The sequence below is a fragment of the Nycticebus coucang genome, chromosome 10 (assembly GCF_027406575.1).
Source record: "Nycticebus coucang isolate mNycCou1 chromosome 10, mNycCou1.pri, whole genome shotgun sequence".
Taxonomy (NCBI): Eukaryota; Metazoa; Chordata; class Mammalia; order Primates; family Lorisidae; genus Nycticebus; species Nycticebus coucang.
Window position 1 is genome coordinate 86,126,218 of NC_069789.1, and position 23,875 is coordinate 86,150,092.

Consider the following 23,875-nt stretch of genomic DNA (forward strand, 5'->3'; position numbering starts at 1 on the left):
ATCCGTGATACATTTTATCATACTTATGTTAAAATTCTGTATCAAACTTTTGACATAGTGATATAGTGAAGTGAAATAAGTTTGTAGCCTTTGTATAATACAGTAGAACCTCTATAATACCACCCTAGGGACTGTAACAAACTGGTCAATATATGAGGTGCTCAAAGTAAGGAACTTCTTACTTTGTTTTACAAGTTTTACATTGGCAGATTCAACCAACTTTAGATTGAAATATTTGGAAAAAAATAAACAATCCAACAACAAAATAATACAAATAAAAATATATAGTATAATTATTTTAAGAGCATTTACTTGTATTAGATATTATAAGTAGCCTAGAGATGATTTAAAGTATACAGAAAGATGTACATAGGTTATGTGCAAATAATAGGTCACTAAGGCATCTGATTTTGTTATCAGTTTTAGGGCAATTGCTCTAAACAATCTGTAGAGGATACCTAGCCCTACTGTATAGTACATTGTCACAAGTCACTTTAACAATGTGGATATATTCTGAGAAATGTGTCATTGGATGATTTTGTCATAGTGTAATCATCAAGTATACTTAACACAAACCTAGATAGTGTAGCCTACTACACATGTAGACAATATGATATAGCCTATTGCTCCTTTTCTACAAACCTGTACAACATGTTACTGCACTGAATACTGTAGGCCACTATAACACAATGATATTTATGTATCTAAACATATCTAAGCAAAAATATTTTTGCTTTTAGATGTTCATCCTGCAAATAATTATATTAGGTATAAGTAGATTAAACACTGTAAAATTCTGGGATTGGCAGAATGGATTTAAAAAAAAATTATAACCCAACTGTACACTGTCGTATGAGAGATATACTTTAAAGGCATTAATTGGTTGAAATTAAAAGGACAGAAAAAGATATACCATGTGGACAATAATCAAAAGAAACCTGAGACAGCTATACTTGTGTTCAACAAAGTGTACTTTAAGTTGAAATTGGTACTAGAAAGAAAGAGGGTCACTATTGAATGATAAAAGAATCAGTAGTAAAAGATATAAATGTAAATACACCTATGAACCACTTTATATCAGTTTATTCACTAACTGTTCAATATTAACTCAGTGATACAACTTAGATTTGTAGAAAGTCACAAATTACCAAAACTGACTTAAAATAGAAATGGAGAATCTAAATGGGCCTATGAAGAGTGAAGAAATAGAATTAATAATTAATAAACTTCCCTCAAAGAAAACCTAAGGTCCATTATAGCTTTTTAAGACAGAAATAATACAATGAATCCCAAACAATAAAAGAAAGAAAAAATATTACTTCATAAACTTTCCTTGAAAAGACAAAGATATCTATAGTAAATAGTAAAACAAAAACCAGTATTCTTCAAGAATATAAATGAAAATATTCTTAACAAAATATTAGGAAACCAAACCCAACAGCACTTTTTAAAAAAATTATGCAATATGACAACATTGAATTTATCCCAGGGCTGCCAATCAATAGAAGCAAAACACCATATTAGTAGAATAAAGAACTAAAACTACACAACCACACTATCAGAATCATAGAGAAAGACTTTTTTTTTTTTTTTTTTTCGAGACAGAGCCTCACTATGTCACCTTTGGTAGAGTACCATAGCGTTACAGCTCACAGCAACCTCAAACTCGTGGGCTTAAGCAGTTCTCTTGCCTCAGCCTCCCAAGTAGCTGGGACTACAGGCATAGTAAAAGGCTTTTGACATACCCATTGATGCTTAACATACTGGCATAGAAGTATACTTCCTTAGCCTCACAAAAGGCTTTTATGGAAAACCAACAGTGAACATTGCACTTAATGCTTTTCCTCTAAGATCAGTAACACAGCAAGGATGCTTGTTCTTGCCTCTGCAGTTCAGCATTATACTGGAGATTGTAGCCAATGCACTTGGGGCAAGAAAAGCCAATAAAAGACATAGATTTGGAAGGAAGAATGAAACTATCTTTATTTGCAGATAACGTTATCCTGTATTTTAAAAATTTTAAGAAACAAATTTTGCGTGCTAGTAGAACTCAAATGTTAAGCACAGTCACTGCATAAAAGATTAATATATAAAAATCAATATAATCTATATATGAGAAATTAACAATCCAAACATAATATTAAGTATATGATTCTGTTCTGAATAATGTAAAAAAGAAAATAATATGTTACCAAGTGCAGTGGCTCATGCCTGTAATACTAGTACTCTGGATGGCCAAGGCGGGTAGATTGCTTGAGCTCAGGAATTTGAGACCAGCCTGAGGAAAAGCAAGACCTCGTCTCTACTAAAAAAAATAGGAAAACTAGCCAGGCATTGTGGAGGGAGCTACTCGGGAGTTTGAGGTGAGAGTATCTCTTGAACCCAAGAGTTGGAGGTTGCTGTGAGCTATGATGCCACATACTCTACCCAGGACAACAGAGTGAGACTCAAGTCTCCACAAAAAACAAAGAGAGAGAGAAATGAAACAAAATACACATGTAAAAAATTAATAAAATAAATGCAAGACTTACACACTGAAAATTGGAGAAGTTGTTTGAGAATGATTTAAAGAAGATGTAAACAAATGGAGAGACATTCAATAAGATAAATTGGCAGGCTCGGTATTATTAATATGGTAGTGCTTCTCAAATTGATCTTTGGATCCAACTCAATCTCTGTAAAAGTTTCAACAGGCTTTTTTGTGGAAAGGATAAGTTGTTTCCAAAATTTATATGAAATGGAAAAGACCAGGAATGACCAAAACAATTTTGAAAACTGCAACATGTTGGAGGACCTTTTCTTCCCAGTTTACAAACTTAAAGAGCTAGAATACTGGCAGAAGAATAAACATACACAGATGAGTTGATTACAGGTAGGAATCCAGAAGTAAACCTTTATTTATTGTGAATTCATTTTTAGCAAAGGTACCAAGGGCCAGGGCAATTCATTGGGGAAAGGATAGCCTGTTCAACAAGTGGTGCTGGGACAACTGGATATCACATCACAGACTTAAATAGAAGAACTTAAATAATGAAACTTTTAGAAATAGGAGAAAATCTTTAATACCTTGAATTAGTTAATGATTTCTTATTTATATAAAAATTATCTTTAAAAGAAAAAGTGAAAAATTACACTTTATCAAAGTTCAGAACACGCCAATCAGAAAATAAAAACACAAGGAACAGAACATTTGAAAACATATATCTGATAGAGTTTTTTTATCCAGATATTTTAACAAATTATGACATTTGTATATTGCTGATTGAAATGTAAATATCAGCAGTTTGTCAATTTTTTTTAAAGTTAGGAATAATATTACTATATGACCTAGTAACTGCTGTTCTAGGTATCTAACCAAGAGATATGGAAACATGTACACACAAAGACTTAAATGTGATTTTTCATAGCATCATCATTCATGGTAACCAAAAAATGGAAACAGATATTCAGCAGCTGGTAAGTTGATTGACAAAATGTTGTAGATCCACATAATGCATATTATACAGCAATAAAAAAGGAGCTACTGACAAATTTTAAAACACAGTTGAACATCAAAAAAATTATGCAGAGCATAAGAAGCCAAAGAAATTCCATAATGTATTATTTCATTTATATGAAGTAATTTATAGAGACAGAAATAGTGATGTCAAATGGGCATGAGACATGTTATTAAGGTTCAGAAAATGTTCTAAAATGACTTATGGTGATAGTTCCACCAGTGAATAAATTTCATAAAAATCATTGTATATAGTATTTACAATGAATCTGTTTTATTCAAAATATATCACAATTATTTTTAAAACAAACATGGTACATAAAATATATAGCATTGTTTATCCAGATGTCCCATAATGTTTATATTACCTTTTTTATTTATTAATTTTTTATGTATTAAAAATTAAAATTTTTATCATTTATATGTATTAAAATGTAAAGATGGATTTTTAATTTCCAAGTTATTTTAAACCATTGACACTCTGTTTCTAGAGCCATTATCTTCTTGTACCTTTGAAAATAATTTCTATCCCTTAGTTTTCTGGCTGTTGGAAGTTCGATAGTTGTCCGTGAAACTTTTAATGAAAAACATCAAAACCAATAATAGTTTTGCTTTCAGTTTCTTCATTTACTACATTTATGTCATTTTGTTTTGTTTTGTTGTAGATCACTGTGTCCACTACTATGATCTTCGTAACACTAAACAACCAATCATGGTATTCAAAGGACACCGAAAAGCGGTCTCTTATGCAAAGTTTGTGAGTGGTGAGGAAATTGTCTCTGCGTGAGTATTACTCTCCTCGGGTTGAGCTTACAGAGAGAGCTCTGTGGTCATTTACCAGTTTGTGAAATCACTGTGGATGTATTGAAATAGCAGAATGTGTATACTTGTTTTTAAATAGTAGTTTTTAAAAATACTTTGTTCAGTTAAAATACATGTCTATTCTGGTCTGCATTGCACACTTTTATAAGTAATTTGTGAATAAAATCCTGAAGGTACTAATTTCAGTGTAGTCTCCCTTACCTAATGCTCCTATATTTAATTGCATTTAACTTGCAAATTGGAGTTCGCCTACTGCTTCTCCTTATGAAATGAGAAACAACATAGCTGATGCAATAGAATGAGAAGTATGAATTTATTAAAGTCAACTAATATGTTATTGTATATTTTTCTACTTGCAGTACAGTAATATAATTATTTTTGGTTTTAAATAATATTTGATTGACTTTTACACTGACATACTGACCCCTCTGTAATTTCATTTAAATATGTTGTGAAGAGAACTTTATAAATATGACTACTGATACCTGAAAAATGTCCTTTGAAAAGCCTTCTAATCTAGAGAAGCAAAGTATAAGCCTTTAATTCTGTTTATTTTACTTTGGTGATAATAAGATGTCATTGAGGTAAATAAATCTTAATTACCAAAATACTGACAAAGTTCTTCTACCAAAATAACATGAAGAGTACAATCTTTTGGTTGTCCATTTCATGGTCCACTTCATTTTATAATACTCTAGTGAAAACTTATTTTTAATTTCTGTGTTCTTAATTCCTACTATTTCTTCTCAAGCTTAACGATACATTGTTACCATCTTTTTTACTTAGTTTCTTATCTCTCTTAGGAGATTATTAATGCCAGTGCCTTATATTTGGTGTCTCCCACTACATGTGTCTCCACACTGGTTGCTCTAAATAAGAACTTGGTAATTTGAATTGATTTAGCAAGGTAATTTGAATTGAGCTAAAAAGAGAGGGATAAAAAGAAAACGGGAACTGAACTTTCCCAGAGGAGGTAGTATGGGTAGTTTGCACATTTAACTGGTAGCCAGTCAAAATGTATACAGTCTGTAGGAGTAAAAATAACCAGTAATAAATCATTTAAATATTATTCAGATTCAAATACGTATGATAGAGTATATGGCTAAAATATTTTTGCTTTCAGGTTTATAAAAATTAAAACAATTAGTTTGACTTTAATTAATTGAAGTTTATGTGTGTTTAAAAATTGAATGTCATAAATTGAAAACCTTAGTTGATGTTATTAAATTAGATACATAATGTATTTTCACTAATCTTATTTTCTTGTTAGTTTTTACAAATTATGATGATTTTTTTCTTAGATTTAGACCATAGAAGTGTGTAGAACTAATTTATTTATCACAGATAAATTAGGTAGAACTTACATTACGTATTTTTTTTATATAAGGAGACATTCCTTGCAGCATTGTTGAGCAACAAATGAATTAAAACAAAGACATGAAGAATTGAAAAGATGATGTGAAGAAAGACATGATTGCAAGAGGGACTTTACCTAACAATTGCAATCAGTGTAACCTGGCTTATTGTACCCTCAATGAATTCCCAACAATAAAAAAAATAAATAAATAAAAAATAAAAAGAAATAGAGAAGTATTTAAAGGATTAGGAATGTGGCCTCTGAAATCAGACAGTTTTGAATCTTGGCTATGCTCTTTATTATCTGTGGATAATACCTTGGAAATGTCCTTAAACTTTTAAATCTCAATTTCTACCTCTGAAATGTAGCTAATAATAGTATTTACCTTACCTTGTGAATTTCTAAATAAACTAAGTAAAACCTTTTGCATAGTGTCCTATTCAGTGAACGTTAGAATAAGAGAAAAGATGTATTAATGTTTAGTTAATAATATATAAAAATGTTATTTAATTTGCAGGAAGGGAAGGCAGTTTATTCATTCATTCATTCTTCCATCCATCCATTCATCCATTCATTCATTTAGTCATAGTAAACTGGGGGAAGCACTTTACTAATAGTATGTATAAAACCCTACTTTCTTTTACTAAAAGAAAAACAAAAAACATATTAAAGTCAGAAAAGTCTTTATATTCAGTTTTTTTGGTAAATGACTGCATTTGCATATTCTTTTAGCAAAATAAACTATTTCATGTAGATATTTCAGCTGTATCTCACACCTGTAGGGACGATTGAACTGTATGCTTAGTTGTATTGTGCACCTTCTATGTATCCAGGTACTATTGAAAGCATTTTAAATGAGTTTATTTCATTTTTATAGTTATCATAGAATTCATTTAATTCTATAAAATAAGAATCATTATATTTCATATTTAACTGATGAAAAATTGAGGCCAGTGAGATTTCAAACTTTACCCAAGGTCAAAAACAAAGTTATTCTAACTCAATCTGGCTGTCCAGAGAATCTGTATTCTTAGCCACCAAACTGGATTGCCTCTAATTAGTAGTGATGAATTTCATGCAGTGAAATCTTAAATATTCTGTAACTCTTTGTGTTTACCTCAGCTCAACAGACAGCCAACTAAAACTATGGAACGTAGGGAAACCGTACTGTCTCCGTTCCTTCAAGGGTCATATCAATGAAAAAAACTTCGTAGGCCTTGCTTCCAATGGAGATTATATAGCTTGTGGTAAGTAAAACCATCTTTCGCCAGGAATGTTTTAACAGGTATGTGTCACTGAAATTGAATTTAATTGAAATAGACTAACTACTAAGACAGGAAATGGTCAAGTAGTAGCACATCAGAAGATAGCATGATGCTGAGCATTTTCCACAGATTATCCTAGAAAAGCTTTAGTCCTTCCCTCTTCTATTGAGCACAAGCCCCGAATACATAAAATAGCATAAGAGCTTACCTATACTATAATTGTGTTTTATAGTTCTCCTTTATAATGTAATGCTTTGATATTACATTATATCAAATAATATATTAACAGATATTAATATATTAACATATTCCTATACAGAATATGTTAACTTCTGCTAATATTTCTAATTTTAGAGATACCATATGTCCTCTTAAACTTGATATTCATTTTGTTCTGTGTAGTGTTCTCTATTACGTGGTCTGTTTGGGTAGCATTGATGTATTTTTCTAGGTCTGATCAAATTTAAATTAGTTTAAAAATGAAATTTGATATTATTCAAATGCTCTTATGTATCTAGTACCTAAACATACGAGCTTTCATTATTACTTTTAAATGATTTAACCTTTATTTGATAAAGTCATCTCCACATACGTGTGAATATAAACATCGCCAAAGCAAATTATCTGGCACAATTGATAAACTGCTCAAAAATACAGGTTTCTAGACAACTAATCTAATAGAGCAACGCCTTTATTTGGGAATGGGAAATAAATTGTGTAGGTTATTAAAATTTTCCTATGTAAGTGCTACAACTTTCTCTTTCCTCTTTAAATGGAAGTCTTTCTGAATGTAATTTAAGATTCTGTAATAACATATTTCTGGTTCTGATCCAGTGGTTTTCAACCTTCCTAATGCCTCCCAATGCCGGGACCCTTTGTTACAGTTCCTCATGTTGTGGTGACCCCCAATCATAAATTTATTTTCATTGCTACTTGATAACTGTAATTTTGCTACTGTTATGAATCATAATGTAAATATCTGATATGCAGGATGTGTTTTCATTGTTTCAAAGAGGTCACGGACCCACAGCTTGAGAACCACTGTGTTATAGACTTCTGCTTTAAATGATTTTTATATTGTTATTTTAGCCTTAGAATTATTAATATTGTTACATTATTTAACACTGATTGTTTCCTTAGATTAGTAAAATTATAGCTTTTTTCCAGGAATCCTTTTCTTACATGATTTCTAATTAGTCTTATGATTTTTTTTTTTTTTTTATTGTTGGGGATTCATTGAGGGTACAATAATCCATAGTCTTATGATTTATTAATAATATGACCTTAAAAGATCTTCTAGCTGAAACATTGGGTGATAATTACTAATTAAATATGATGTCCTAATTGTAGTTTTCCTACTATTAAAAGTTATTATTATTTATTTTTAGGAAGTGAGAATAATTCCCTCTACCTGTACTATAAAGGACTTTCTAAGACTTTGCTAACTTTTAAGTTTGATACAGTCAAAAGTGTTTTGGACAAAGACCGAAAAGAAGATGATACAAATGAATTTGTTAGTGCTGTGTGCTGGAGGGCACTGCCAGATGGGGTAAGTTTTCATATTAAATTTTTCATCTTTGTGTCTCATAAAATACATTATTTACACATATGGCTTTTTTAAATTTTAAAATGTAAATTGATATGTCATATATATTTTGTTTTTTATTTAGTGTTGTATCACCAAGGACAATAGACATTTTTAAGCTGAAATGTCACTAATAGAACAGGCTTGACATGTGTCCCTCTTGTGTACCCATAACATCTTAGACTTATCTCGGTTATAAACATCGTATTTTTTCTTTATCTCTCTCCAGTAAGACTGGAAATACCTCCAGAGGATACACTGTGTCTCATTTTCCTTAATGATAACATGCAGCATTTAGCTGAGCCTAGTTTTTTTAATGGGAAAAAAAGTTTTGTACAAAGCGACTTACATGTGCACCTAATTAAATGGATTTTTCTCTCTAAAATATCCATTTATATAAGAATATGTAAATGTATTCAGTTTCTTGACCAGAAAGTCATGCTACTAAATTGTAAAAAACAGTTACCTCAGACCTTTCATTTATTCATGTATTTTAAAGTATAAGCTTTTTCGTAATTTATATGAAGAAATAATTCTTTTTACTATCACAATTTATATAAATGTTAGTCCTTGGTGTCATTTTTGAAAATAACTTTAGGTGTTTACCTGGTTTTATCTTTGACACAGAAAATTCTGACTTTAAGAGTAATTTAAAATATCTGAGTTCCAGGTACAGTTTCACTTTAATTAGATACATTCCATTGTTGTCTTCTTTAAATTTCTATGGTTCAACTCCCAGTTTTGGTAATGACAGAGTAGGTAATTCCTACCAACCCTCCCTCTATGGAGAATTAGAAAAGGTGGGCTGTTAAGTATATACATTTTAAAAACAAAAACCTATTTGAAGGCATTGAAAAGCAAATGAAGCAGAAAAAATTACCAGACTAAGATTATGAGCCTGGCTTTTCAGTCTGCTTTTCCCATACGAGCATATGCTAGTTTTGGTGGGGTGGCAAAAAGCACATACGGTGTTTCACAGGGTCACAAGGATTGGAGTCCAGTACTTAACATTATAGGGTGACTCACTTTCTGTTAGGCCCCCAGAGGAATGTAGTCAAGGACAGGAGTAGGGAATCTTTTCCTGTTGGAAGCCTGCATTAATTTAGCCATAATCAACTAAGGCCACATTGAAAAAACTTCAATTAGATATACTTAAAAATGTATATTATTTTGTAAAAATCTATGTAGTTAATAATTTCAGAAAATGAAAACTGTTAATTTTAAAGTTAACCTTTTCATGACCTTGTTGTTTCTGCTTTTTGTTGGAAAGTATTTAAATATTTGGTTGTAGCATGGAAGTCTGCAGTTTGGGTTGTTCCTCTATACCAGTGTTAATCAACCTTTTTTTTTCTTAATCTCACAGCACACTTAAACCTATAGTTAAAGGTCCATGGCACACTTAAATTATGTTGATGAAAAAAAAGTGAAAAATAGAATATACTTACTGTGCTTTGAACTTCTTTGAAAATAATTTCATTAATTAATTATCTTTCAAAAATTTCACAGCATACCTAAGATCCTCTCATGACACTAGTGCCATAGCACATCAGTTGAAAATCGCTGGTCTAGATGGTTATCAATCATTTGTGAACTTCATGATATCTTGATTTGGATTAGCTGGGGGGAAGAGTGTAGATTCACAGATGTAAGTGATCGAAAAGCAAGAAAGCATTTTTCTGGCACGTCTCTGAAGGAAGGTATGGATATTCTATTGCATTTTTCCATATTTCGGTTGGATCTTTTTAGCATCAATGATTTAAAAGTGTCATCTTTAGGTGCTTTAGTGATACCAACTAGGTGAGGTTCAAATGTTGATTTGAGAGCATCATGATACAAATCACTGAATCTTCCTTTGTATTCTCCAATTAATAGGTCTATGACAATTGTATAGTCTTCAAATATTTGCGTGTATCATCCTGCTTTTCAGGGACCTTTGCTGACTGGGGGAAGTGGTCATCTGAAATTTCTTTTTGAAGAACAGTTTTGCAAAAAGAGAGCTACTTTTGAAAATGCTATATTCCTATAGAAATATAATTCATATTGCCACTTCTGTTCTTTATAAAATTTAATTATCTGTTCTGGCAGAGATAAAATTTCAGATAACACCTGTCGATGATAGCCAAAGCACTTAATAATATGGCAGATCCACACTAAATACGTCGTTCAACTTCAGCATGTTATGAAACTGACAATGCCATGTTTTATTTGCAAGAATATATGTAATAATACTTATAACTTGTTGCAAAGTGTCACTTAATAGCTTTACCACAGAGACTTTGCTGATACAAGATACAATGAAAAGATAAGAAAGCATCTAGATCTGTTAATACTTTTTTAATCTGTGCAATAAAACTTTCATCTTTTCCTTGCCTGGAAAGTGCACCACCTGTACATACACTGGCTAAATTTACCAAATTCAGTCCAACTTCACAACATTTATCTTGAAAGTCATTAAAGATATCTATTCCCTATGTTCTGTTCTCAGGAGGGGCCAAAGTGAATAACTCCCATAGCAAAGAAAACCTTTTATGACCCAAATGAACTGTAAAACTCGCACCAATCACTACTATCAGTTGATCATTCAAAGCAATTGAATAATATATATTTTCATTTTAAGTACTGATGAAATTATTCTGCTAAGTTGAAGGCTAATTCATGCTTTCAGACAGTTATAGTTCTCCTTGAAAAAGACAGTTGTTTGTACTTTGAAACATTATTAGGGTCTAAGCATCCTACAGCTTCAACAAAAAATACATTCTTGTATTTTTTAATACATTCTTGCATTCTTCAAAAATACATTCTTTCACAATTTCTGCATCACTGAATGGTTTCCCTTTTCCTGAGTATATAAGGTACTTTATAAGTCACTTCTATGACATTATTTCCAGGTCTTACAGCTGCTAGAAAGAACTGTTTGTTTTTACTTTTAATTTCTGAAATGTAACCTTTCTCACCTCTTCCATTAATTAAAACTATTTATACGATCCTTATGAGTGTTTTAATACTGATGAGCATTTAATTTCTTTAATATTTATAATTGCAGTATCACAAAGCAAACAAATTATCTTTAGCAGAAACAAGATAATATTGTAGTTCCAAATTCCCATTAAAAAAATAATCTGTTCTAGGCTAGGCATGGTGTCTTATATCTATAATCTTAGAAGCTGAGGTGGGAGGATCCCTTGAGCTCAGTCAGGAATTTGAGATCAGCCTGATTAAGAGCGAGACCCCTCTCTACTAAAAATAGAAAAAATAGCTGGGCATTGTGGTGGGCATCTATAGTCCCATTTACTTGGGAGGGTAAGGCAGGAAAATCACTTGAACCCAGGAGTTTGAGGTTGCTGTGAGCTGCTCTGATGCCATAGCACTCTAGCCTGGGCAACATTGTGAGACTGTCTCAAAAAAAAAAAAAAAAAATTCTTTTCTTCCTTCTGTGTTTTCTTGGTCCTCTTTGACATGATGAGCTGTTAAGCAGACAAAAAATACTGTCACGCTGTACAGCTGTTCACAAATTCAACTTAAGACAGAAACCTAGAACACCATTATCAAAAGTTGATGACAAACTGGTGCACTCAATCCCTGTAAACTCTGGCCAGCCACCCTCGTGTAGTAGTTGCACCAGTTCTAATTATTCCAGTCTATCTGGAAAGATTATTTTGTTGAAACTTACTTCATTCTTTGGTATCTTAAATATGTTCCTTTTAAAAATAGAATAAAAATATAAAAGACAAAAAATGAATTAATAAAATAAAAGAATTTGTTCTGTAAAATGTGGGTTCAATCAAAAGGCTGCACTAAGGACCTAGAAGGCCACATGTAGCCTTAAGGATGCAGGTTACCCAAACATAGTCTAAAGTAAAGTAGTAGGAAGTCCTTCACAGTGATTGCAACTTAGAATCAGTCTCTAAAATTAAACTGAGGTGACCCTTGATTGCTACTGTCCACAAGATGCAATTTTAAATCCTCTCTGAAAGCAAATAACATCATCTAAGGATGATTTATTTTTTTCAATTTTCCATAAACAACAACTAGAGCATAATGAAAAATAGACACAGGAGAAGACAAGACAGCAGGAATGAGAACCAGCATAAGCAAAAGACAGTAGAATAGAATTGTAGCAGCTCTGGATTATGGAGTTATCAGATGGAATAAAAGTAACTGTGTGTATAAGATAAAAGGCAAGAATGGATATTTCAACTGGAAACTGCAAACTGTTTTGCAAATGAAAATTCTAGAGCTGAAAAGATATAATTACCAAAATTAAGAGCTCAGTGGATGGGTTGCATGAAAGATAAAGTAAAAATAATAAAAATGAACTGACAGGTAAATTAGGAAAAAATACACTGAAGGAAGCATAGAGGGTCCAAAATGATGAAAAACTAGAGACAAAAGAAAGGATAAATTAAGAAAGTTCCAGTAGGAGACATAAAAGAAGGGAATCGTGCAGCAAGAGCAAGTATTAAAAGGGGTTATTCTTGAGAACTCTGCAAAGTTGATGAAAGACATCAAGGCAGAGATTTAATAAGCTTTTGAACTGCAGAAAATGTGTTTTTTGAAATCTATAATGTAAATTTAACATCATACTTGAACTTTTCTTTTTTTATTAAATCATGATTGTGTACATTTATGCATTTATGGGCTACAATGTGCTGATTTTATATACAATTTGGAATGCCTACATCAAACTGGTTAATATAGCCTTTACCTCTCTTACTTAATTGTTGCATTAAGAAGTTTATACTCCACACTTAATGGTTTTGACATGTTCCCGTGCCTTATGTGCAAGATCTGCCTGAAAAATCTGACCTTGGGTCGGTCTTACAGCACTATTTTCTTGGAAATACACTTTGTTAAGACAGATATGGAATTTATGTATTAGAAGGCTGTTATCTCTTACAATTTTTTATGAAACCAAATCTGTGATGTCACTTTTGGACTTAGAGAACTGTGAGTTGGCCATATTGACCTTAAATCTTTGGAAATTGAAGAGTGTTAAGGCTGGCAGCAAACTAAGGCATATCTATGGATTGAGATAAACCACATGAATCTTAACTGTCTCTGGCAACAGTGTGTACTCTTTGCGTGAGTTGAGTGAGAGGTCCAAGAAATTGTTCATGTAAGTGTTGCTTGACCTCTTGAGTTTGAAGATACTGTACCTGCTGAATTTTCTATCCTGTCTTCTGTAAAGCTTACTAACATAGGAATGAAGGCAATTATGTCTGATCATGTGCCCCCTTCTGGTAGTGGGATAGTCACACTTTGGTACAACATAGTAAAACCACTGAAAATAAACACTTGGATTCTTTTCCTTTATTTTAAGCTATCAGTTTCCTGTTTTTATTATTGACAAACAATAATTGTTTATATTTATGGAGTGGAATGTGATGTCTTAACACATATATATGTTATGGAATGATTAAATCAAAGTTAACATCTCTATGATTTCACGTACTCTCTTTGTAGTGGGAACACTTATAATCTGTTAGCAATTTTTAAGTATATTTTATATTGTTAGCTAGAATCACCCTGCTGTCTAGTATATTTTGTCTAATTAAAAGTTCGTACCCTTTGACCAACATATTCTCATCTTTGCCCCATCTCTCGCCTCTGGTAACCACCATTCTGATCTTTACTTCTGTTAGTTCAAATTTTATATTCTATATTTAAGTAAGATATACAATATTTGTCTTTCTATATATGATCTATTTCACTTAGCATAGTGTCCTCCAGATTCATCTATGTTGTTGCAAGTGACAAAATGCTTTTTTTCTGCAAGACTGAATTCCACTGTTTAATGGAATGCTGACCATTGCATAATGCGGGGGTTAGGGGCACTGGCCTCCCATGCAGTTGAAAATCCACATATAACTTTGGACTTTCTCAAAACTCACTAATAAACTACTGGAAACTGCAAGCCTTACCAATAACATAAACAGTTGATTAATAGTTACATGTATTATTTTTTTATATATAGTCTTACAATAAAGTAAGCTAGAGAAAAGAAAGTGTCACTAAGAAAATCATAAGGAAGACAAAATATAGTTACTGTTCTTTAAGTGGAAGTGGGTCATGTCTTCATCCTCAGCATGTTCATGCTGAGTAGGCTGAGAAGGAGTAGGAAGAGAAAGGATTGGTCTTGCTGTTTCTGAGGCAGTGGAGGAGGAAGAAAATTCACATGTAAATGAATCCACATAGTTCAGATATGTGTAGTTCAGTGGTCAACTGTATAGTACGTTTTCTTTATTCATTCAGTTGTAGGGGGATACTTAGGTTGATTCATATCTTGGTTATTGTGAATAATACTGCAATAAATGCAGGAGTGCACAAATTTCTTCAGCGTATTAATTTCACTTTTTTTAGAATTAACGTAGGGTTTAGTACCCAAATGTACTATATCTAAATCATATCGTAGTTCATAAGAACCTCTATATTATTTTCTGTAATAGGTGTACTAATTTACATTTCCACCAACAGTGTTACAAGGGTTCTCTTTTCTCCACGTCCTTGCCAATACTTGTTAACATTTGTCTTTTTAATGGTAGATATTCTAACAATTGTTAGAGTGAGGTGATAATTTCATTGTGGTTTTAATTTGAATTTCTCTGATGATTATTTTTTCTTTTTTTTTCTATTGTTGGGGATTCATGAAGGGTACAATAAGCCAGGTCACACTGATTGCAATTGTTAGGCAAAGTCCCTCTTGCAATCATGTCTTGCCCCCATAAAGTGTGACACACACCAAGACCCCACCCCCCTCCCTCCATCCCTCTTTCTGCTTTTCCTCCCCTCCCCATAACCTTAATTGTCATTAATTGTCCTCATATCAAAATTGAGTACATAGGATTCATGCTTCTCCATTCTTGTGATGCTTTACTAAGAATAATGTCTTCCACTTCCATCCAGGTTAATACGAAGGATGTAAAGTCTCCATTTTTTTTAATAGCTGAATAATATTCCATGGTATACATATACCACAGCTTGTTAATCCATTCCTGGGTTGATGGGCATTTAGGCTGTTTCCACATTTTGGCGATTGTAAATTGAGCTGCAATAAACAGTCTAGTACAAGTGTCCTTATGATAAAAGGATTTTTTTCCTTCTGGGTAGATGCCCAGTAATGGGATTGCAGGATCAAATGGGAGGTCTAGCTTGAGTGCTTTGAGGTTTCTCCATACTTCCTTCCAGAAAGGTTGTACTAGTTTGCAGTCCCACCAGCAGTGTAAAAGTGTTCCCTTCTCTCCACATCCACGCCAGCATCTGCAGTTTTGAGATTTTGTGATGTGGGCCATTCTCACTGGGGTTAGATGATATCTCAGGGTTGTTTTGATTTGCATTTCTCTAATATAAAGAGATGATGAACATTTTTACATATGTTTGTTAGCCATTCGTCTGTCATCTTTAGAAAAGGTTCTATTCATGTCTCTTGCCCATTGATATATGGGATTGTCGGCTTTTTTCATGTGGATTAATTTGAGTTCTCTATAGATCCTAGTTATCAAGCTTTTGTCTGATTGAAAATATGCAAATATCCTTTCCCATTGTGTAGGTTGTCTCTTTGCTTTGGTTGTTGTCTCCTTAGCTGTACAGAAGCTTTTCAGTTTAATGAAGTCCCATTTGTTTATTTTTGTTGTTGTTGCAATTGCCATGGCAGTCTTCTTCATGAAGTCTTTCCCCAGGCCAGTATCTTCCAGTGTTTTTCCTATGCTTTCTTTGAGGATTTTTATTGTTTCATGCCTTAAATTTAAGTCCTTTATCCATTTTGAATCAATTTTTGTGAGTGGGGAAAGGTGTGGATCCAGTTTCAGTCTTTTACATATAGACATCCAGTTCTCCCAGCACCATTTATTGAGTAGGGAGTCTTTCCCCCAAGGTATGTTCTTGTTTGGTTTTTCGAAGATTAGGTGGTTGTTAAGATGTTAGTTTCATTTCTTGGTTTTCAATTTGATTCCAAGTGTCTATGTCTCTATTTTTGTGCCAGTACCATGCTGTCTTGACCACTATGGCTTTGTAGTACAGACTAAAATCTGGTATGCTGATGCCCCCAGCTTTATTTTTATTACTAAGAACTGCTTTAGCTATACGGGGGTTTTTCTGGTTCCTATTTTTTCACGTATGTATTTACCATTTGTGTGTCGTCTTTTGAGAAATGTCTATTCAGGTCCTTTGCCCATTTTTCAGTCTAATGCTCTCCCAACTGAGCTATTTCAGCAACGGGTCTTTGCCCATTTTTAAAGTGGATTATTTATTTTCTTGCTGGTTTAGTTGTTTGGATTCCCTATATATTTTGCATTAACTCCCTAATTGATGTATGGTTTCCACATATTTTCTCCCAAACCATGTTGTCTCTTTACTCTATGAATTGCTTCTTTTCTTATAAAATCTTTTTAGTTCAATGCAATCCATTTGTCTGTTTTTTGCTTTTGTTGCCAGTGCTTTTGAGATTATTGCCAAAAAATTACCCGGACCAGTGTCATAGATTTTTTCTTTTGTTTTCTCCTTGTAATTACAGTCTCAGGTCTTACGTTTTAGGTTTTAATCATTTTGACTTGATTTTTTTATATGGTGTGAGATAAAGATTCAATTTTATGCTTCTGTATATGTATGTGTGTGTGTGTATATATTCATTTGTTCCAATACCATTTATTGAAGAGACTGTCTTTTCTCACAAAGAGGGATTCTTAAAAGGAGGCCCAGAGAAAATACTGTCCATTAGACTGACAGCCAATTTCTCAATGAAACATTGAAAGCCAGAAGAGAGTGAAAGAAGGTAATTGTGTATGAAGAAAAATACTTATCTACCTAGACTTTTACATCTAGTGAAAATCCCTAACAGGCCAAATAAAGGTATTTGTAGATAAATAAATGTGAAGAGTTTACCATCAGGAGACCTGTTAGTAAGGAAAAACTTAGAGGATATTCTTAAGGAAGAATGTAAAATTTCTTGATAAAGGTCCTATCTTTTTTATTAACATTGGCAGGGGTGCCCAACCTGCAGCACACAGGAAGCATGCTGATTTTGTGAGGACTTTTTTTTGCTTATCTGTGTCAGATATTAGAGACTAATATACAGGCTCCTGACCTCGAACTTTCTTACCAGCAATGGTTACTGAGGTATATAGTTCAGTCTTAGCCTCTGATGCTTCTATTTTGGAAAAGGTGGATATATGAATTTAAAACACCACGGTCATAGGCTTCCCAGCCATGGGATAAATAGTGGCCTATGATGTGGCCACGTGAGAAAAGAGTTGATGTGTGGGAAGCCTGTGGGAGTGGAGGCCTGGCTGGCGATGGATAGGGACTCTGGTACTGACAGCCTCACACCATGAGCCACGAGAGAGCGTATGCGTAGACATTTTTTTGCTTATCAATTTGCATTAGTGTCTCATTAGTATTTACTGTGTGGCCCAGGGTAACTCTTACTCTTTCGGTGTACATCGGAAAAGAAATCTCTCCCTGATAGAGATTGATATTAGAGGGGACTATGTATGTTCTGTATTTGTGGATTTTTCTGTGGCAGGACTCTTATATGAAGCTGTTAGAATGAAATATAAAATATTTAAAGTATACAAATGAATGTATTTGTTCCTAAGTGATCATTCCTTCTGGTGACTCTTTATGAGAGGGAGGGACCTCTTGGGATCTGGTGTGAGGAGGGAAAGTTGACATGAGTGGAAATGGTGGGAAATGAAGAAAATAAAGCCATGGAAGACAGAGAGAGCAAAGAAAGGAGACAAAAGATAGGATGGCGTTGGGAGGACTGACACAGCCAGCACCTGAACCATGGAAACAGTTTTATTTATACAGTACCTTAACAAGGTTACATAAATCTTAACACACGGTGGGTAGAGATCATCCTTAAAGAGGAAAAATTGTGTGCTTGCAAACAAGAAAATTATGCATGGGCTATGTGACTTCTGGCAGGTGAAAAGAATGTTGTTAAAAGAGGGTAGCTATCTGAGCATTTCCCAGGCTGTGGGGGCCCTGCTGCCCACAGGCCGCTCCCCACAATGCCTGTGTAAAGGGACACCATATTTAGTTGAGGGCAGAACCTGAGTTCATAATACTTCTGCTGAGACTGCAGGTACCCTTATTGTTTTATTAGCTCTGAAGCAGACCATTCATATTTAGTAACGAATTCTAAATAGATAGTTAATTGTAAAGGACATTAATTATTCCTTTAGCAGCTCAGTAGTGACAAAAATTTGTTTTCTATACTCAGAAAAAACATTGGTCATTAAGGACAGATTTTCCTGTTGTGGCTAGAGACATCAAAAATCATAGTAGAAGTTTCTGTAACTCTGTAATATATGTAGGGGTAGTCAGGATAGTAATTTTCCTTTTTTGAAACCAAGTGCAACAAAACTTGGCTTGAGAACCTATTTTCCTGTGCAGAGTTTATGACTATATTAGATCAGAGAGCACCTTTTTTTTTTTAAGTCATAATCAAATTTATTGTTTCTTATTTCTAATGATTAAAACTTTTTGTTGTATAATGAAACACTGTTCTGAAGTGTTTAACTAAAAATTTATTCTTACATATTACTTCTTTACCTAAATTTCTCTTGCTTGATAGCCTTTAAAAATATTGCATGAATTAATATTTTGCTTTGTATTGTTATTTATGTTCATGTACTGTAATTTGTGCCTCTTGCTAACCTGCAAATTCTTTGAAAAAAGACATCACAGTATTTATTGTATTTTGATTAAGAGCACAGACTTAGGAGCCAGGCTACTTAGGTCCAAATTTCAGATTCCTCACTTAACCAGCTTGGCCACCTTGATCAAGTTCCTTAGCCACACTGTGTCTTCATCTATAATGTAGTGATGGTAAGAGCCACCTATCTCTTACAGTGATTCTAACATTAAAGTGAAAGAAAGTGTTTAGAGCAGTTTCTGATACACAGTAAGAGCTATGTGTTTACTATTAGCATAATTCATTTTTAATAACTGCTAGCATTATGCAACTTGTTTACCATAGCATAAAACTAATATATAATTTTTGCAATGAATGATATTCTTCAAACTTAGCTTTTATTGTGTTTGGTGTGTAATTAATTAAAACCAAAGAAATGCTGAAATAGAAGGGGGAGATGCTTCTGATATCTAATAGGCTTACTGAAAACTTAGTCTAATAACAAGATTGAGTCGGTTTTAAGAAAAGTAGCTTTTCTGACATGAACCATTTATGTGTACCTATATAATTACTTCAAAATTACTGCTTTGCTCCTTGGGATATAGTCTCCAACCTATTTTTACTGTGTTCAAAAGCAACAAAAAATTTTAAATGCATACAGCTACCAGGAAATTGGCATTTATTATTGAGTTAATATTTTTGTTAGATTTATGTTCTGTTCATCCTTCCCTTCAACATCACATTAGCACTATTTCACAAATCATTCCTCTCTCAGAAAGACATATCTATTTTTCAAGTTGATGTAAGTTTTTATCTACGAAATAGACATCCTTCTCTTTGTAGTAAACATTTTCTTTTTGTATAAAGCATCATATTGCACTAAACCAGGGAGATAAAACACATTTGAGAAGCCACATAATACTGTAAGCCAGTCTGCTTCCATTAAAGTGCAGAAAGCATCAATAATAAAATTTATTTATGCCGTGATTCTCAAATCTGATTATCAGAATCATAAAGTGTACACTTTATGGGGGCAAGACATGACTGCAAGAGGGACTTTACCTAACAATTGCAATCATTGTAACCTAGCTAATTGTACCCTCAATGAACCCCCAACAATAAAAAAAAAAAAAAAATTTAAAAAAGTTCTATTTTATAGACATATAATACATATTTCAGGGTAGGATATAGATCTGTATTTTTGAAACATTTCTCAGGCGTCCTTTGGAAATTATATGAACAATCAAGTTTAAGAATAGATGAATCATGTTACCACTGGGAAGAGATTTGTTATACATAGTAACCAAGAGACCTAAACTGCTTGTAAGCATATGCTAGAGGGAATAATATAATTATGAATTATCTAATGTCTGTTAGATTTTGCTTCTCACCCACTTGAGGAAGAAACAGAAAACTAAAAAGTAAGATATGGTCTTTAATTTTTGGTATTAATATTACTACCCTTAAAAATACATTTACTTCCCACACTTAGAAACTTTTTCTTATCCTGAGTTTCTTAGTGAATGCTGAGAAGACAACATTGGAACTTTTTTTTTTTTCTTTCTTCCTTCTTTCAACTCTGTTTTCCTTTTCCCTATTATCTTTCCTTTCCTTTCTTCTTTCCTCTAGCTGGATGGTTTATAACACTTTAGAAAATTTTCCTGACTGCAAGAGGGCCAATTTGAATGAACTCTTGTCTGTCTTGGGAGTGGAAGGAAAGAAGATTCTGATCACGGACCCTGACTTCCAGGAAGACTCCCATCTCCTCCTAAGTGCCCCAACTCTCCTCTTAGTGTCCAGACTAGAGTGGGTGGGCGAGTAGAAAAGGGAGACAACAAGAAGATGGTGACAAACTGAAGCAAACCTGTTAATTTTTTTCTTCCCCAAATAAATTACATGAATTTTCCTTGACTTTAATATTAACTTCTGTGTGGACAGCCTCTGGGAAAATATTTGTTGCATTAGATCTTTTAAGGCTAATTTATAATAATCTCAAAAAAATGGGTTTATAAGATCTTCTACATGACATTTAAAGTATTTTATTGTTATTTTTATATTTCTGTAATAGCATTTGACCAATCTAATTTTATCTTTTTTCCTCATTAAATCCTTTCTTAAAAATAGTATTTATTCTTCTACCTATGCCAATCTTAAAGCATAGAACTAACACAGCATGCTTACAAGCATCCAAAATATTTTGAAAAGGGAAGGGATTTGAGTCTGGTAGTTTTTACCAAAATTGCATGATAATAGTGCAAAGAAGGAAAATGGAATGTTGGATATCATTTCTTTTACTGAAAAGTTTTTGATGAATATTATTTGAATTGGTTGAATGTGCCAAAGTATACTAATGGAAAAACATGGTTATTTTCACATTAAGTAAAAACATATTTAACAAGTGATTAAAGGGGAATTAACTAAGCTAAAATAAATTTTTTTGTATGTACTAAATAGGTAATAATTATTTAAGAAAAAGTGTCTCCTGCTAATTTAAACTTGTATCCTATCTGGGGAGAAGAAATGTATTTTTTGGATTTTACTTCTGTAGTCTCATTAACTGTTGTTTTCATGACAGTCTCCTATATTTAATGTGATCCTTATAGGGTTTGTGCCTTTTATATCTCTTACTCTCCATTTCCAAATAAAGCCATCTGGAGTTGACATTGGCTATTCCCAGGACAATAGAAAAGTTATTACTGCTGAAAATTGGAATAATTTGATTATGTAGATAAGAAATGTCAGTCTATTATGATTGTTGTGAAGAAACCATATACTTTTGTGCCTGTTTACATTAGTCTTTTTTTAACTGTAGAGAAGCAGATTAATGAGGATGAAAATATAGATTCTTTATTTGAACTGTGATAACCAAAAGATGAATATGAAGGCAGAAAGTGAATCTTAATATTTTGGTTTAAATAACCAAGTGTTTACACATGGTAGAGAATTATAATAAATAGGCAGTTAGTTGGTACTGCTTTTATTCATCTTTTTGATCTTTGGCTTTCTGATAAAAGTAGAAATCTTTAGGAATAGATTGTATAAAAAGTTGACTTCAAGATTTTGTTCCTTTTTGTTGTTCTAAATCCTAAGCAGCTAAAGCAGTGACTTTGTGACTCACCAAGCATATCTCTTAAGTTGCTTGTTTATTATAATTTTCAAAAAAAATGACCTGGAGCTTATGGTAGTGTTATCTAAAATAAGATAAAATATTTTATGCCAAACTATCTAAATGCCTTTGTCAAGTTTGAAATGTGTAGCTAAATGTATGTAATCTTTTTTTTTAAAGAATAAGTTTCACAGGTAATACTGATATGCCCTTTTCTTAACATGTTTTGCTAACCAACTAAGTCTATAATTCACATGATCATCCTTAATGTTTATACTAGTGGAATATTGTAGTGTTATAAATTGAACCAAAATGTTGACTAGTAAGAATGGATAATTCATATCTAGAGACTTAACATGGATATTTACATTTAGAAACAGTTTTATATTATGACATAATAAAATAAGGATTATACTTTTCCAAATAAATCAGTTAGTCTTGCAGCTTCAGAGTTCAGTAGGAGTCCTTGTTTATAACTAATATTTTTATTTCCTCGTAGTTTTGTCTTTTGTTAAGTGTTAAGATCTTACTTGTTCCTTTTGCATTTCACTGGATTTTTAAGGTCTAACAACTGAATTTCCCTTTAAAAATAAAAAGCATGAAATATCCTTAGTAGCAAAACAAATTCTCAGATCCCTTATGGGGTTCTCAGTGGTCTTACAAAAAGCCCATTTGTAATGTAGGCTTAACATTCTCACTCACAAATTCACTATTTTAAAATGGCTTCTCAGTCATACTAGAATAAAAAAGACCACTTCTTTTAAGCAGTGTGTGATCATCCTTTATACATGAAATTCATGATTTTTCTACTTTCTCATTTCTCTTTTTCTTCTCATTCTGTTCTTATAATTTCTGGTTGAAATCCAGATGTAATGTATAGAATAGTAAATACTGAAGTGATTATTTTTTATACTTGGAAGCACTTTTATTTCCTGCAAGCCTTTCCGTGTGGGAGCTGTGTGAATCTAGTCATAATTTTGGTTCGTTGTTGTTAGGGTTATCCTCGGTGCACCTCAGGTTTTAAGTTTCTATAATGATATCTTCTGTTTAGAGTGTCAGTTTGCCACTAGAAGATTTTTCTCAATATGTTTTCTCTGTTGGATTTGGGGTCTTTTTTTTAATGCAAGCCAATCATTATTGTCAAAAAGCAAATCAATTTAGGAGGAGAAAGAGAAAGGAGGAACTGTAGAGAAGAATGGACAAGGAAGGGATTACAAAGGAACATGAGAAAATTTTTGGCAGTGAGCCATCTTTAGTGTTTTAATTGTGATAATTTAATGTGCATACATGTATATCAAAGCTTATCAAATTGTACATTTAAAATACATGCAATTTATTTTATGTCATTTATATCTCAACCAAACTAAATTTTTTGATTAAAAAGTTCCAATTTAATAATAGGTACACATTTTACTTAGAAGAATGGTCTGTCTTTGCACTCATTCTGAGAAAGAATCTGTTCCTTGCTATATTCTGATGTTGTCATCATTTAAGGTGCTTTTTGTGCAGGGAGGAGGGGTGTTCTTTAATGTTCTAATTAATGATAAATCTAAGTCAGAAAGAAACTGAGCCTAGGTATTAGGATGTGGACTTCACAATTGTTTCTAGCCC

The 23,875-nt window shown here is 32.7% G+C and overlaps 1 protein-coding gene across 6 annotated transcripts in view; it reads left to right on the forward strand.

The window, feature by feature from the left end:
* The window catches only part of COP1 (COP1 E3 ubiquitin ligase), a 249,419-nt gene that overhangs the window by 184,870 nt on the left and 40,674 nt on the right, over positions 1-23,875 (forward strand). For all 6 annotated transcript variants that reach the window (XM_053605282.1, XM_053605283.1, XM_053605284.1 and 3 more), the window contains 3 exons: positions 4,162-4,279; positions 6,798-6,922; positions 8,329-8,489. In XM_053605282.1, coding sequence (XP_053461257.1) covers positions 4,162-4,279; positions 6,798-6,922; positions 8,329-8,489 — 404 coding nt within the window. The remainder of the gene's footprint in view (positions 1-4,161; positions 4,280-6,797; positions 6,923-8,328; positions 8,490-23,875) is intronic.